This window comes from Aplysia californica, unplaced genomic scaffold (assembly GCF_000002075.1).
Source record: "Aplysia californica isolate F4 #8 unplaced genomic scaffold, AplCal3.0 scaffold00734, whole genome shotgun sequence".
Classification (NCBI taxonomy): Eukaryota; Metazoa; Mollusca; class Gastropoda; order Aplysiida; family Aplysiidae; genus Aplysia; species Aplysia californica.
In genome coordinates, this window is record NW_004798004.1 from 123,117 (window position 1) to 138,514 (window position 15,398).

A 15,398-nucleotide genomic window follows, 5' to 3' on the forward strand; every position below is an offset into this window, starting at 1 on the left:
CTTTGACAGGTTTGACTGTAAAAGATGGTTTATTGTCTGTGCTGACACTTCTCAAGAATTGTTGATTGCGTTGTAAAAGTTTCTGTATTGTTCTGTACCATGTCCTCTGTGATTGGCTGGTTGTCCTGGACAATAAAGCTGGGCGAAGAATCGATTCCGGAACTGATTCCAAGATTAATGCTACGAAAGAAAATTCCGACTCCTTTTTACGTAAACCAATGGTTACCAGTCCATTCAATCATTAAAATCATCTTCTTTTTCCAAAAAAAACTATTTTGAAAAGATCAAAGTTGATACTTCGTGGTGTTCCGAAATAAAGGTTATCCTGAATCCTTAAGATGTTTGGAGCCAACCAAGTAACCACCGGAAAAAATCACTCTATTAGAAAGTAAGTAATTGAGTTCGAAGTCGATTCCTACGATTCCTAGCTTTCAATGATCGGGAACCTAGCCATCCAGCACTACAGGACAGGATCCACTGTAAAAAGATTGTATACACCTCTATATGAAGTTGAGGAAGAAGGGCTGTTACCAAAGATACAGGATTGTTAAAGATTATTTGTCAAAGAGTTTATGTATATCCTAGAGTAAAAATAAATTTACGTCACGTGTGCAGGTGTTCCAGCTGCAGAAAGAGGTGCTGCTCATGCAGGAGCTGCACCAGAAGTGCCAGGAGAAGCTGCACCAACACAGCGCTGCCTCGCTCCACAAGGGGGAGCACTCCTGTCTCACCGCCTCGCTCAAGGCAGACATAGCGGGTGAGCGGCCTGCTAGACAGTAGCAGGGAGGGGTGTTGTCGTGGACAGGCTTCTTCTTTCCTATCAAACATCTATCATCCTTATCTCCCCTCCTTCTTTTTTAATGTTTGTTACTCTCTAATCTTCTGGCGCTCATGTGACCTTATGCAGTTGTGAGAGCCGTAAAACCTATACTAAAACAAGGCTTGATACACTCTTTGTGAAGACTGAAAAGTCATTTAACTCTTTGAGTCCCGACACCCCAATACTCCCCCCCCCCTCTTTATTTTTTTGTTTATCCCTGACTCCCAAGCCTACTATGGAAAAAAAATAGCACTGCTATCGTGCTTTATAAAAAGGCTTCCCATGTCAGCATAATTACTCACAATCAGTTCACATTAATTGGTGTTGTTATCGATCCAGGTTGTTGTTGTTGTTGTTGGTATCGATCCAGCCTTCAATTTGTGAGACAATAGAAAAATTAATATCCTATTGTATTATGATGCATTTTTTAATTGATAAGAATCTGTGGGTCGTTTGCGGGTGCTCTGGTGTGGTTTGCTCCTTCTTTCCTATAAAAAATCTGTCGTCTCTATCTCCCCTCCTTCTTTTTTGTGTTTGTTACTCTCTTGTAACACCTCTAATCTTCGGCTCTTATATGACCTTATTGTGTTTTACAAGTGCCGTAAAACTCCTACTAAAACTAAAAACTGATAAGAATCTATACTTAAAACAAAACCAACTTATGTACAATTTTTAATTCATGTAATTCTTCAATAAACACTCATTAACTATCAAACTCAAGGAGTTTCGTGCAAAAAAAAAAAGTTTAAATTATATGTGAATAGCTTTGTTGATAGGCACAGAACAAAAAACTAAGTTTAAGGAGATGGAAATGGTACTTTTGTTCATCATTACATCATACCCTGTACATGGCAGTCATATTGGGTTTTTTGGGGGGGTTTTAAAGATTCAAACTCGCTCAAAACAGATTCTTTACTGTGAAAAGCACGCTAAAACTGAAGGTTAGCTTGTGAACAAAGAAGGGAAAGTCTTGTTTTGTTATAGAAACGGAACATTGTAAATGAAACAATTTTGTTTTATTTTGTTCAGAGTTGCGGAAGGAGAACAAGAAGAAGAGCTCCCTGCTGGAGGCGTACCAGACACGCAACATAGAGCTGGAGGAACAGCTCAAGGCAAAGGTAGGGGCAATGGACGTCTCCTCATGGGCTTTGTTTTGTGTAAATTACAAGGAAAGTGTGTTGAGAGTGTGTATGTGTGTGTGTGTGTGTATGTGTACATGTATATGTGTGTGTGTGTGGAGGTTGGTTGGGGGCATAAGCACTAGCCGAGTCATAATTGTTACTCATTAAATCTGAGGAAATTAATTAACTATTGGAATTAAGTAATACATCATATTTATTTCTTTTAAAAAAACAAAAAAAACCTTACTCGGAAACTCTGTGTCCTTCGGGGGGGGGGGGGGTAGGATATAAAAGAATGGTATTTTTAACTTTACGTCAGAGTAAGTGAAATATATGTGACAGTTTTATCGAAATGATTCCCAGAGACAGATTGCCAAATAATGAAAGTACGATTTGTATGATTGTAGTTGAGAGCGTTTTCTCCCATAGTTTACTCACAAGCATGAGCACAAATTCTTTGTTCATCGTATGCTTGACTGCCACAAGTAAGATAACTAGTGAGTACTCCTTTGTTCTTAGATAGCAAGCGGTCATCGAGTGAACCAGTTAGACACTCATGACTGTTGACAAGTAGACTACTTCAGTGGGTGGTTGACAGGTGCTCTGGTGTGGTTTGCACTTTCTTTCCTATCAAACATCTATCGTCGGCAGTTATATGACCTATTTGTGTTGCAAGTGCCCAAAAACTCTTACTAAAACTAAGACTATTTTGGTGATAAAACTGCAGAACTCATAGCCATAAAGTTGTGTGTTCGATTTCCAACAAGACTATGTTAAAACGCTTAGTTTATGCTATAACTTAATTACCACAGAGTCAAGTTTTCGAAACAGAAAAGGTTTTATATTGAACACTGTACGTGGGTGGTTGGCGGGTGCTCTGGTGTGGTTTACTCCTTCTTTCCTATGAAACATCTGTGGTCCTTATCTCTCCTCCTTCTTTTTTGTGTTTGTTACTCTCTTGTAACACCTCTAATCTTCGGCACTTATATGACCTTAATGTGTTGCAAGTGCCGTAAGACTTTTACTAAAACTAAAGAACACTGTACTGTATTTTTTAAAATAGAACTACAGTGAGCCGTGTAGTCTGTTTTTGGCAATAGTCATCCCTCTCTTCCCTCAGGATATTGCAATGGTGTCAGTGAAGAAGAACTTTGAAGCTGCCAAGTCTAGTCATGAAGAGCAACTCAAGGTAGGCAACTCATTTAAGATGTTAAAGATCTTGTGCTAGTTACATGATGGGTGTTGATGTGTGTTCTGGTGCCTTCTGTTCTTTCTTCCTCTTGTCAGTGTTATAATTGTCCTATTCTGTTCCAAACAAAATGTGGCTGGTTTTACGTATGGGTTGTTATGGGAGTAGTTTGGATATTAAATTTGGTCCTAGTTTTTATCCCTTTTAAACCCCACCACCCCCCCCCCCCCCTCCAAAGAAAAATTAAAAAGAAAAAAACCAAACATACAGGACCTGTGTATTTGAGCTTCCTGGTCATGACTTCTAGATTTACATTACCCCCTCCAAATTGTGTGTTGATTTTCAGAAGGGTACATGTTTAGTATGTAAGGGCATTTTCTCAGGTCCGTAGGGATTGATGACCACCCAGCCCTTACTAAGGTCATTGAAATGTCAGATGAATTCTAATAGAATAATAGTTTCAAGAAGTTCGGAATTGCTAATTTATGAATTAGGCTTTATTCAATTGCTTTCAGAGATTCGGTTTGAACCCTATCAGTCTGAAACATGTAGAACCGGAAAAACTATGACAATAACAACTTTACAAAGAGACACTACAAACATAGGGTACATAATCTTTTCACAAAGCAACTACATCCATGCAGCCTATAACATTTTCACGACCTTCATGGACCAGTGGTGTACTTGTTTTTCCTCTCTGTGGGTGTTTGGCGGGTGCTCTGGTGTGTTTTGCTTCTTCTTTCCTGTCAAACATCTATCGTCCGTATCTCCCTTCTTCTTTTTTATGTTTGTTACTCTCTTGTAAAACCTCTAATCTCCTGGCGCTCATATGACCTTATGCAGTTGCGAGCGCCGTAAAACCTCTACTAAAACTAAACTAGAACTTTTTCCTCTCTCCCTCTCTGTCTGTCCAGGCTGTAGAGGAACGTTGTCAGAGCATGGTGCACATCAACCAGGAGCTGGAGTCACGCCTCATGGAGCTCACCTGCCAGCTGGACCAAGATAAACATCGCCGTATGCGGCAACACGTCGCCATCCCACAGGCGAACAAAGATGGCGGCGGCACGTCGTCTGCCACACTCACGCCCGTTAACAAACCCATCGGAGACCAGGGGGATTCCCTTAGCATGGCTACACCACACGAAGGTGACGGTAGCAGACAAGGAACGTTGTCCGACCACCTGTCGCATGCGGGCGGTAAAAAGTTGGCGGTTGGAAAAGAGGAAGATTCTGCGGGAACAAAGAAAGGTGGTGGGACCAGCATTGTCGTCGCCAAAGACGAGGTTTCTGTCATTGGCTCGACTTTCACGGAAGCCTCTTTAGGAAGGAAGCCGCCTTCTCGTCTTTCGTCCATTTCCACGCGGGGTAGTGCGGAGCTAGATCTCGCCACCGATTCCGGGGCGGCCAGTCGGTCGTCTTACCGAGTGGACAGTGATGCCAGCATGCAGTCTATCTCCACACAAAGTCTGGCCACAGGGGACAGCGGCTGCTGGCCAAAAGGTGACTAGTCAATAGTTTGATGATGGTCTCGCATTTGTAGAATATATCTGATTGGATTGACTAGCACACATATATGTGTGTGTGTGTGTGTGTGAGTGCGTGCTTGTGTGTGTGTGAATAAAACACAAGAACCAAAACTTTGTGGTAAAGAATGTGAGTGTGAGTTGTAGGGTTATTTACTTTGCTGTTTTATGCGATCTCGCATTCCAGGGGTTAATTAATCTAAAGGTAACACTCATGCCTTTCGTGCAAGAGTTCCTAGTTTGATTCAGGGTTTGTGTAACTTGGTCAGTTGATATCTGTGGGTTTTTTATATGTGGTCTTTCACAGCCGTGCACCTTTGGTATGTGGGATTGGGTCCCTTGTGCTTTTGGATGAAAATGAAAATTCTGAAAGTTCCATGTGCTTGTTGCACGTGTTGAAGGTGTCTTGTAGGAACTCGGAAGAAGAGCAGACCCTTTCAGGCTGGTGTGCAGGCAAAATTATCAGTTAATCCCAGCCAAAAGGGTCTAGATCAAAGTAAGTAAGAATACCTAGGAAAACGGCTCATTGCTGCCTCAAAGACTGAACAGTCTGGTTGGAAAAATACCTGTATACATAATAATGATAATGATAATAATAATAATAATGATGGTGATAGCTGCATTATATAGCTATATGTGCTTTCAACCATAAACAGTTTGTACTGTGTGTTGTGAAAGCCGTGGCACACTACCCTGTGATCTCAGATAGTATGGAATGATATGAACTGCCCTACCTAAATCAGGAAAGAATGTCAACATCAGATTGTTTGCTTCCTTTTGAAACAAAGACAAAGAAAGTGTATGAAGAAAGGTGTGTCCCATTGCTTTGCTAAATCATGTCCTTGCATTTAAGTGGAAGTAATTCAGGGGGGGGGGGGTGATGGTAATTTGATAATTTGTCTTGCTTGTCAGACTTTTGATTGTGGTGCTCCAGGAATTGTAGTCTGTTGTGTATGTTTACCTATATATATACATGCATATATGATTATAATATGCAGACTGCATGGACTTGATTATTACAGTTTTTCTTAAGTGCCGAGGGACGGACATTTGTCATATGTGAAAGATTTCATGTACTTATTTTTGGCAAGGTCATGTTATGTTAATAATTAATGTGCTTTACTATTTTTAACATGTTTCTGCCAAACACGATATTATATGCTTGATTTTTTGTGTTTTTTTAAAATGGTGGAGTGACAAAGAAAGATGTATTGTGTGTATTTCGCTCGTTCATAGTATTGACATTGCTTATGATTGCTTTCCGAAGAGAGGGGAATCTTCAGTATTAAAGCTATTGTTCATATATGAGCTGAACAAGGCCTTGTATTGTGTGCTATGGTGTGTGGATGAGTGGAGGACAAGTACCATGTGCTGAAACTGCCAGACTTTACTTCTTGTCAATGATTGTATTTCAAAGTGTGTCAAACTGGCGCTCATATGACCATATGCAGTTGCGAGCGCCGTAAAAACTCTACTAAAACTAAACTAAACTGGCGTCTGTGGTGTAGTGGTTAGTTAGGCTTTTTGCCGTCATGTGGAGAGGACCTGAGTTTGAGTATAGTGAGAGTTTTTATAGAGTATCTCGGTCTTTCGACTGGGATGTATATATCCCTCTCAGATCAGGTTGGCCCTGACAGTAAGGGTGGAAGCCTGGCTCCTAAATGATCTAAATGGTGTTGATGGGGACCTAAAACACTTGCTTTTTTTAAAGCAAAAGTAATAATAACAATAAATAATCAATAGCATTTGTGTGGTGCATGTCCCCACACGAAAGCAAGCTCTATGCGCTTTACACTATATTAGCACATCACTCTCTAAAAATAGTTCTTATCTCTATTGGCGGTGTTGTTTTTTGTATCTCAAGTAAGTAACTCATCATATGAAACAGTCTCTGATCTTATGTAGGTCGTCATCAATTTGTGTGTAGCCTTGCTCTGAAAGTGCTGTTTTGTTTCCAGAGCCTACAGTATAGTACACGTAATTTACTCTTTTGTAATCAGAACGTCAAGCTTGTGACTTTAGGAAGTGACAGCAAAGAGGGTAACAAATGAAAGATGTTTTGAAACTTCTGCTTTTTTTTTCAAAGCTGAAATGTAAAAAAAATAATAATAATCATGTACAACATTTGTCATATTGTATCATACCTGTACTTACTCTGTGCAATAGCTGGTGTGTGCTTGTGGTAAAATGGTTAATGATGATGCTGTGTACATATTTGGCTTGTTCAGATACTGATCAGAAGGAGATTGAAGGGGTGGGGGGTGCTATCAGACCTCAAGGATTAGGTGGCCCAGCCAGCAATCAACCCTCACATAAGAAACAGGGGTCATTTGAGGAGGTGGAAGCTTACAGGTTTTTAAAGGGGCTAGGCTTTAAAGTGTGTTGGAGTGTCGAGTGCTAATGAAATATATATTTCATTTAATGGAAAAATAAGGGTGGTTAGGTCACTGGGAAGGGTACTGGGAGTTTTTTAGGCACTGAAATAGGTGTGAGATGGTTAGATTAGTTGCTGGTTGGACTACCTAATCTATAAGGTCCGATCACACCCATGTTGCTGACTGACTTTGCTGGTCATGTACACTTGTAAACTTGTATGACCTTTGACCCACCTTGTGATGACAGTATTAATTAATGGAGGTCCCTGTATATATTGTGGTACATATTATTCCTTTTCAAAAACTTGATTTTTTTCTTTAAAGTCCATCCACACACAGCATTTTGTGCTGGGTTGTGGTGTGAATGACCTTGGTTCAAATCCTCATATTTGCATTCTGGAGCTTTGTGTTGTTGTGAGAAGTCTTCGAGACTCCTCCCCGCCTATTATTAGGCTCTGTGGTAAAATTCGAAGTCTTACTATCGGGTCCAAACTGATTAATTATTATTTACACCTTTTTCTATTGTCTCTGAGAAACTTGGGCATTTGGGAGCTGGGGGTAAGGGTGTTATGTAAGAGGAGTTTATTTATTTAAGTTTTTGATGTGTATCATCCCTGCTGTTTTCCTCAGCCTAGAGAAGGAAAAGCCAGAAAAAAATGTAATGTCGTCTGTTACCGGTTTCTTCACAGCAGAAAATAATATGTTTGTGTCCTGTTTGTTTTTGCAGGAATTTTTTTTGTCTTTGATTCCATCCATGATTGAAGTTCTGGAATTCATTTTTTTAGCTGTCTGTTTTCTCTTTCTTTCTCTTTGTCTGTCTGTCTCTCTCTCTCTCTCTCTCTGTCTCTCTCTCTCTCAAACCCTCTCTCTCTCTCACACCCTCTCCCTCCCTCTGAAATTATACAGTGGAATCCTGTTATAACGAGAGGGAGGGGACCGGTGCGAAATGTCCGTTATAGCAGGATTCTCGTTGTAAGGGATCCAGTAATAAATTCAAGGGAAATAGTAAAGTAGGTCTAATCTATGAGTTTGGGGTTCTGTTTATTCCTTTTTGTATTTCTCCTGATGACGATTTTGTTCAACATTATCTCTAAGTCTTACTTGATCAAAAATCAAATCAGGTTTCTTTTTCTAGCACTAGCAATGTTGACAGTTCGGCGTTGGCGCTCAGATAGAAGGGGCTCTGGCTCCGGGCTAACTCGCCCGCTGTGTCGTCCCCCACCCCACCACACCCTGTGGTGTGTTGCGTCCGCTTGCGCACGTCACACATTCACTCCCATCTATCAAAGCATTGTGACCTCTCCATTCCGCACCAGAGAAGTGAGAGGCATGGTAGGCCTAGATAATCTAGACTAGGCTGGCTTATCACGCGATGCGTTCTGCTTGTCTGCGCTTGCCACACCCTCCCCACTCATTCGCTTCGACCTTCATTGCTGGTTCGCATGGACTCCTCCATTCCTTGTTTCGCTGGATCACCAACTGGTGAGGTCTTATATTATGTTTAATTGGTCTGTGCTCTGTGCACAGCAGTAGCAATTATATACCGTTACAACCGACTCGCGTGACTGTCTGATAGCGCAATAGCAGTATTTTATTTACAAAGATAAAGGAGGGGGGAAAACGGGGTTTTAGAATAGTGTCTTTATAACAGACCTTCGTTATTCCAGGACTCGTTATAAGTGGACTCCACTGTATTTGAATAGAACTTTTTCCTTTTCTCTTAAGCTGTTTGAGACGCGTGAAGGATATAACCCTCATTTTTTGTCTTGCCTCTCTTTCGAACATCGGCAGTGATGGGAATTAGTGTACTATTCACAGTTCACTTGCAAAGGGTCTGGTCTGTAATGTCAAGAGTAAAGAGTTGAACGATCGTTCCGATGTAACTTCCTCTATGGGCTTGCTATTTGTGTACCAGCTTTTGTCCAAGAAGTTGTGAGCAGATTAGTAGATTGTTTCCTTATTACTTACTTATCCCTAATTCTGAGATGACCGTTGGGGCACCAAGGATGATTGGGCAACCATTTTTCTCCCTCTGTCTGTATTTTCAGTCTTTCAAAAGGCTTCACCCAACTTCAACCTGTCCTAGGTTGTTGGGTCACTGTTGAACAAGCCGTTGCTATCTCACACCCCTAGTAAATTTTTAATAGTTCATTGAGGGCAACCTTTTTCTTTCAATTTTCAAAGTACGTGGATGGTTGGCAGGTGCTCTGGTGTGGTTTGCTTCTTCTTTCCTATCAAACCTCTATCATCCTTATCTCCCCATTTTCATTTTTGTGTTTGTTACTCTCTTGTAACACCTCTAATCTTTGGCACTTATATGACCTTATTGTGTTACAAGTGCCGTAAAATACTTACTAAATCTAAAAACTTTGAAAGTACAGACTGTAGAATCTAGGACAAGGTAGTCTACTCACATGTCAGTAGAGCATGGATAACTCAACAGACATGTTGGGGATTGACAAATGAATTTGACACATCAATAATTCGGGTTAGCTAGCAATCCGTTTTCAAGTTTTCTGTGTTCGTGTTATCTGTGCCAGACTATGTAGCATTCACTGTAGTAATTGTGTATTTGTAATTTTTGTATCATTCCAGGAGCAGTGTACATAGGCCAGTATTTGTTGAGTGTAATAGTTCAGCTCTTTGTCTTGCATGCAAATGATCATCATTGGGTTCAATTCCAGATAGGGAAGACATTTTTTTCCAGATAGGGAAGACATTTTTTTTTTAGATCTTTTGTCTTTCTGCTGGGGTGCAGTGTATCAAGTCAGTGCAGGTTGGCCCTGACCACCTAGTAAATGACTTGGACATGGGTTATGTCAGGGTTTGAAACGTTCACAATCATGTTGAAGTTGAATACATGTTGCTGCCTTACCAATACCAACCTAATACACACTCTTGTGACCCGCTATTTCCGGGGTGCCTTGATAGTCAAAGCAGACTTTGTGCTGTTGAAACTAGAGAGGTGAGCAGAGTAAGTCTGATTCCCTATAAGGACTTTTCTGTTGACATCCACCCCTTGGTGCTCATATGACCTTATGCAGTTGCGAGCGGCGTAAAGCCTCTACTAAACCATCCTAATAGCTGCAGAGAGTGTCGATCAGCTACCGTACATTGAGAGACTATAGTTGCTTCCTCTGCTTTTGTAGATGGTTCCATATCTTGCGCTCTTTTCCAGAACATTTTCAAGCCTCTAAAAGTAAATTACAGCATCTGCGGTGTAATGGTTAAAAACCTCTTCACTGTTCGAAGAAGGTGTGAGTTCATTTCCTAAAGTAGGATGTGATGTTATGGAGTAACTCAGTCTGCTGTGTGCTGTATCCCACTCAGCCTGGGTTGGCCCAGACAGGCTGGGTCAAGGCACTCCACCTCCTGAATGATCTTCTAAATTGTGTCAATAGAGGTTTAAAACAGTTACACTTAGTCAGGGGTAAAACTTTGAATGTTAGCCTGTACCAGTAATGTGATCTCAGCGTTGTTGGATCCCTGAAAGATAAAATTAATTATCAGGGAAATGTGATCTGACTTTTTCGTCAGATTTACAGAAATTGAAAATGAGCACAAGATAAGATTTTGACACCGTGAGAGAAGTTTGCTCCCTGCAATGACAGTGCATAACATTTTGTACAGACAGAAGTATTATTAGAAAATGGCCATATATAGATTGTGACCTTAATTTAATTTTTTTTTTTTTGGTCCATTGATGATGTCATGAACTGGCATTATTGTCTTTGCTTACCTTTTCAGTAATCTGAAAAAATTCTGTGATAATGGTGTCTCCAAATTGACTCACCATGGGTGTGTGAATTTTTTTTGGGCAATGATTGCGCTATCGTATTTATATTCATAATGATGATTTTGTCGTAGACTTACTTGTTTGAAAAGAACTGGGTGAATATGAGTGAAAAGTATGTGCAATTTCACTGTCGTGAACTCTGGTGTCTTTTTTGTGCTTTTCATCTCTATACTATGACAGATCAATCAATGGTGTGATTCCAGAGCAGAAATTACATGTTGCACTTGTAATGTAACCAATTTAAAAAATCAGAAAGATTAATGTAGAAATTTTGTGTGAAGCATTGTATAGAGATTTTCCTGTGTTACAAACAATTCAGCTTTTTGAATGTTGTTTGTTCAATCTTTGCTAGCTTTGCTGTTTATATAAAATGAAAAGGAAAGATTTGTCTCTCTCTGTGTTTTTCATCGTTCTAGAGCAGTCAGATTTCTCACCTCTCTAGCCGTAGCTGTAGCTTGAGATATACCTGAGTGGTGAATGTCCTCATGGGTGGCTGGCAGGTGCTCTGGTATGGTTTGCTCTATCTCTCCTATCAAACATGATCTATACGGTACAGTCCTTTTCTCTCCTTTTTTTGTGTTTGTTACCCTCTTATATCACCTCTAATCTTCAACACTTTTACTACCTTATTGTGTTGCAAGTGCCATAAAACTTTTACCTAAACTAAAAAGGAAAGTGTGCTCACTACCCAATAGTTGGGGGACTCTTGAGTGTGGTGATAGCCATTTTCCTTGGTTGAAGACACTCGCGGCGGACACAGCCAGTGCTCTCTGCTGGGTCTTCTATGCCTTGCGACGAGTTTTGTCAGAGCTAGCAACAATACATTGGTGGTTGGTGGGTACTCTGGTGTGGTTTGCTCCTTCTTTCCTATCTAACATCTATCATCCTTATCTCTCCTCCTCCTTTTCTTTGTATGTTGTTACTCTTTAGGAGTAACACCTTTGATCTTTTGCTCTTATATGACTTAATTGTGTTGTGAGCACCGTGAAACTCTTACTAAACTAAACTAAAACCCAAACTCTCAGACTGCTTTAAAAAACAACTCAGTCACATAAATGTATGTGTACCACAGAAGCACTGTTCATGTACACATGTCATTCTCGAAGGACAGATTAGGATCATGACAGCTCTGAAAAGAAGTAGGTGGTGCGATAAGGGCAGCCTGCTACTCTATGCTTGCTAGAATTAAAGTAGATCCTGTGAATCAGCGAGACACGCCATTTCAAAAGAAGTGATAAAAGTCACAATAGTAGATGTACTGTATTTGATTTACATAGCATCTATCTCTGCTTGAATTCAAGCTCTGTGTACTTTACAATTAACCATTTGTGTCACGGCGTGGTGGAGTGAGGCGCTTGTCAATTTTTGGGCATGTAGAGTTATTGGTATTATCTTTAAAGATTTTTCTTTTGTCTTGCTTTAGATGAAAAAAATATCCATTTACCTTGAATAGAAGTCAAGATATTTGCGAATGCAGGAGGTGGGGGTCACCTAGTTTCAGAGGTAAAATTAGTGAGAAAATGGCCACCAGAAATGAGTTATTTCCATAGCTTGAAAGTCTGTGGAAACTGAAAATTTGCATTTTTTGTGCCTTTAATCATTTATAAGTAAAATCCACCCAGAAATATGTTCTTTAATGGGCATGTAAGGTGTTGAAACAAAAAACGAAAATCCTATAAAAATGTATGAACCTGCGAAAAAAGGCCAGTTTCTTCACTTTGATTATATTGACGAGGGCCTGATTTCATCACCCTGCCTCACATTTCATGTAAGCTTCACTATATTACTATATAAACTTTTCTCTTTTGTGCTTTATGTGGTGTAAGAATGCCAGTATTTTGCTTTAAAAGTTGTAACCACCTTGGAAAGCATGTTCCTCCTATGATCCTCAGCAGATCCCATTTTGAGCTTCAGCACAGTTTTATATTAAAATTACTGTACAGTTTAACCCTTTTCTTGGCTCTACAAGAACAGAGCAGTTGTGTAGCTCTTCCTGCTACAAGTCCTATTTTTTTCCCATGAAGCAAGAAGGGCTTGTTGAAACTTTCTTCTTATGTTTGTTTTTCAATTGTCATTCCATGAGAACATGAGAAAGATGCTTACTTTACTGTGCACTGACAAACTGAACACTCATGTTTTTCAGAGTTTTGAGATCATGTATAGACTTTACTTCTGAAAGTTACTTTTATAATTATATAATGCTATGAAATTTGGGGAATCGCCAGAAAACCTAGTCAAAATTGGCATATATATAAAAATATATATATGTGAGGCAACGTGGTGGAATCAGGCTCTCATCAAAATAATCAAAGTGAAGAAACTTGTAGGCCCTATTTTTCTGCAGGTTTGCGGATTTTTATCAAATTTTAGTTTTTTGGCTCTACACCTTTCATGCCCATTAAAGAACTCATTTCTGTGTGGGTTTTTCTGAAAAACGTTGGTTAAAGGCACAAAAAATGGAAATTTTTGGTTACCACGGACTCTTAAGCTAAGGAAATAACTAATCTTTGGCGGCCATTTTCTCACTAATTTTACCTCTGAAAACAGGCGACCCCCACCTCCTTCATTCACAAATATCTCGACTTGTATTCAAGATAAATGGATATTTTTTTCAACCAAATAAAGACAAGTGAACAAGCTTTCAGATGATACCAATAACTCCACCTGCCCAAAAATTGACGAGAGCCTGATTCCACCACGCCGCCTGACATATAATGAAAATGAATTAAAAATTGAGTTAGAAAGGTCAAGTTCCTTTAAATACATGCAGACCTACTGATTGAAAATTATTCAGCATTTATGTTTAAGTTTGACTTTTTGGGAGGAGCAATTTTACTAGCTTTTTTTTCTGCAATCAGCTCCTCACTTTGGACTGGCCTCGAGAGCATGAGAAGAAATCAAATAATTCTAAGTGTACAGTTAGAGGCACAGTACACTTCTGTGATCAAAGCTTCATACGCATACTTCCCTTTTGCAAATATCTTTTATAGTGTTTTTGCCGAGAAGACTTTATACACATGCATAGATTTTTTTTTTCTCAACGAGTCAATAACCATTTCTGGAGGGGAAAAAAATGTACAGTGCAGAAATTTCAGTATATTTTCCATTCTTTTCTTTTCTGTGTAATATTTTCTTACCGTCCTGTGATCCCTTGCAGTCAGCCTTATGTGTTAGGATGAAAATAATTTTGCCATGTAATAGCAAAGACTTTGTACTATTGATTCAAGCCAAGACCCTTGGGGCTTTTATTCCCTTAATTATAGTCGGTTACTGTGTAAATTGAACTGGACCAGTGTGTGGAAATTCAGGGTTCAAATCCAGAGACAGGATTAAAATTTTTCTCATTCATCCCGCAAATTTTTATCTTTTCAGCCATGTATTGGACAGTGAACTAAACACTCCACCCTCAAAATAAACTGTATTGCGTCGAGTAGGTCGTTGGTCACTGTTAAACATGCAGTTTCTATCTCCCACTCCAGAGATTCATTGAGAGAAGCCTTTTTCTTCCAGTTCTAAAATTAAAAGTACCGTACAGAATGTAGACTCTGAGACAAGGTAACAAAAACAGGTCATATATTGGATTTCCCCCCCTCAGTTGTGGTTTTAAAAAGGCAGACAGGTATGGTTTCCCTTAATGACAAAAATGCGGTGTGCATTGTAAATTGTGTGTCCATATTTTTTAAAAACATGTTGAAATTTTCTACGATCAACACACAGAACAACGACAATTACAACAAAATTCACTGTTTGTTGAAACAGTGCAGTTCTTCAACAAATACAGTGGAAACCTGATATAACAGGGATGGTGGGAGTAGAGAAAATGTCCTGTTATATCCAATCCCTGTTAAATCAGAAATGCAAGGAAAGGAAGCATTTGTGGACTAATCCAGCTGTACTTATTCATGGGTAGTTTCCTTTGCAACAAGTACCCACGAACAGAGGTTTTGGCACCAACTTTCTCCTTGCCTCCTTAAACCAAATCAGAAGAACTTGGTCCACAGCATCTACATCGGGTAGTCTGATCTTCTTTCGATCCAGAGCAAACTTTCCATTGCAGTATGCTGCCACTATCTTCTCTCCATCCTTGATAATGGTGTGAATCGACCCTTGTGGATAGTCGAACTGACGACAAATCTCGGCCAGTGGAGCTTGTTTTTTGTCAACAGCCTGGATTATATCGTATTTTTTGTCAATTGGAAAGGCATTTTCTCTTGCGCTTGACACCGTTGGTGACACATTACGCGTGCGTCTTGCTAGGTTTCGGGCTAGATCGGCGTCTGCAGCACACCGCAGCCCTCTCTTGCTTCATATCCATCACTGCGTCTCTCTCTCTCTCTCTCTCTCTCTCTCCCTCCCTCCCTCTCTCTCTCTCTCTCTTTACACATTGTTAATGAGCATTTGTCCCTGCTATAACTGGTTGGGCTCCGATGAGGCCCTGTTATTGCCGATAAATTTTAATAGAGACAAAGAGTAGGAAAAATCGGGGATTTAAAAAATCCCTGTTATTACCGGGCCTGTTATATATCATTTCCACTGTAACAAACAAAAATATCTGTAAAGTTAGGGTCCTGCTG

The 15,398-nt window shown here is 39.9% G+C and overlaps 1 protein-coding gene across 1 annotated transcript in view; it reads left to right on the plus strand.

Moving 5' to 3' along the window:
• The window catches only part of LOC101851611 (hamartin), a 27,463-nt gene extending 20,707 nt beyond the window's left edge, over window positions 1–6,756 (plus strand). Inside the window, exons 22-25 of the mRNA XM_005108923.3 lie at window positions 616–757; window positions 1,850–1,938; window positions 3,062–3,130; window positions 4,045–6,756. Coding sequence (XP_005108980.1) covers window positions 616–757; window positions 1,850–1,938; window positions 3,062–3,130; window positions 4,045–4,638 — 894 coding nt within the window. The 3' untranslated portion in view covers window positions 4,639–6,756. The remainder of the gene's footprint in view (window positions 1–615; window positions 758–1,849; window positions 1,939–3,061; window positions 3,131–4,044) is intronic.
• The last annotated feature ends 8,642 nt before the right edge of the window (window positions 6,757–15,398 follow it).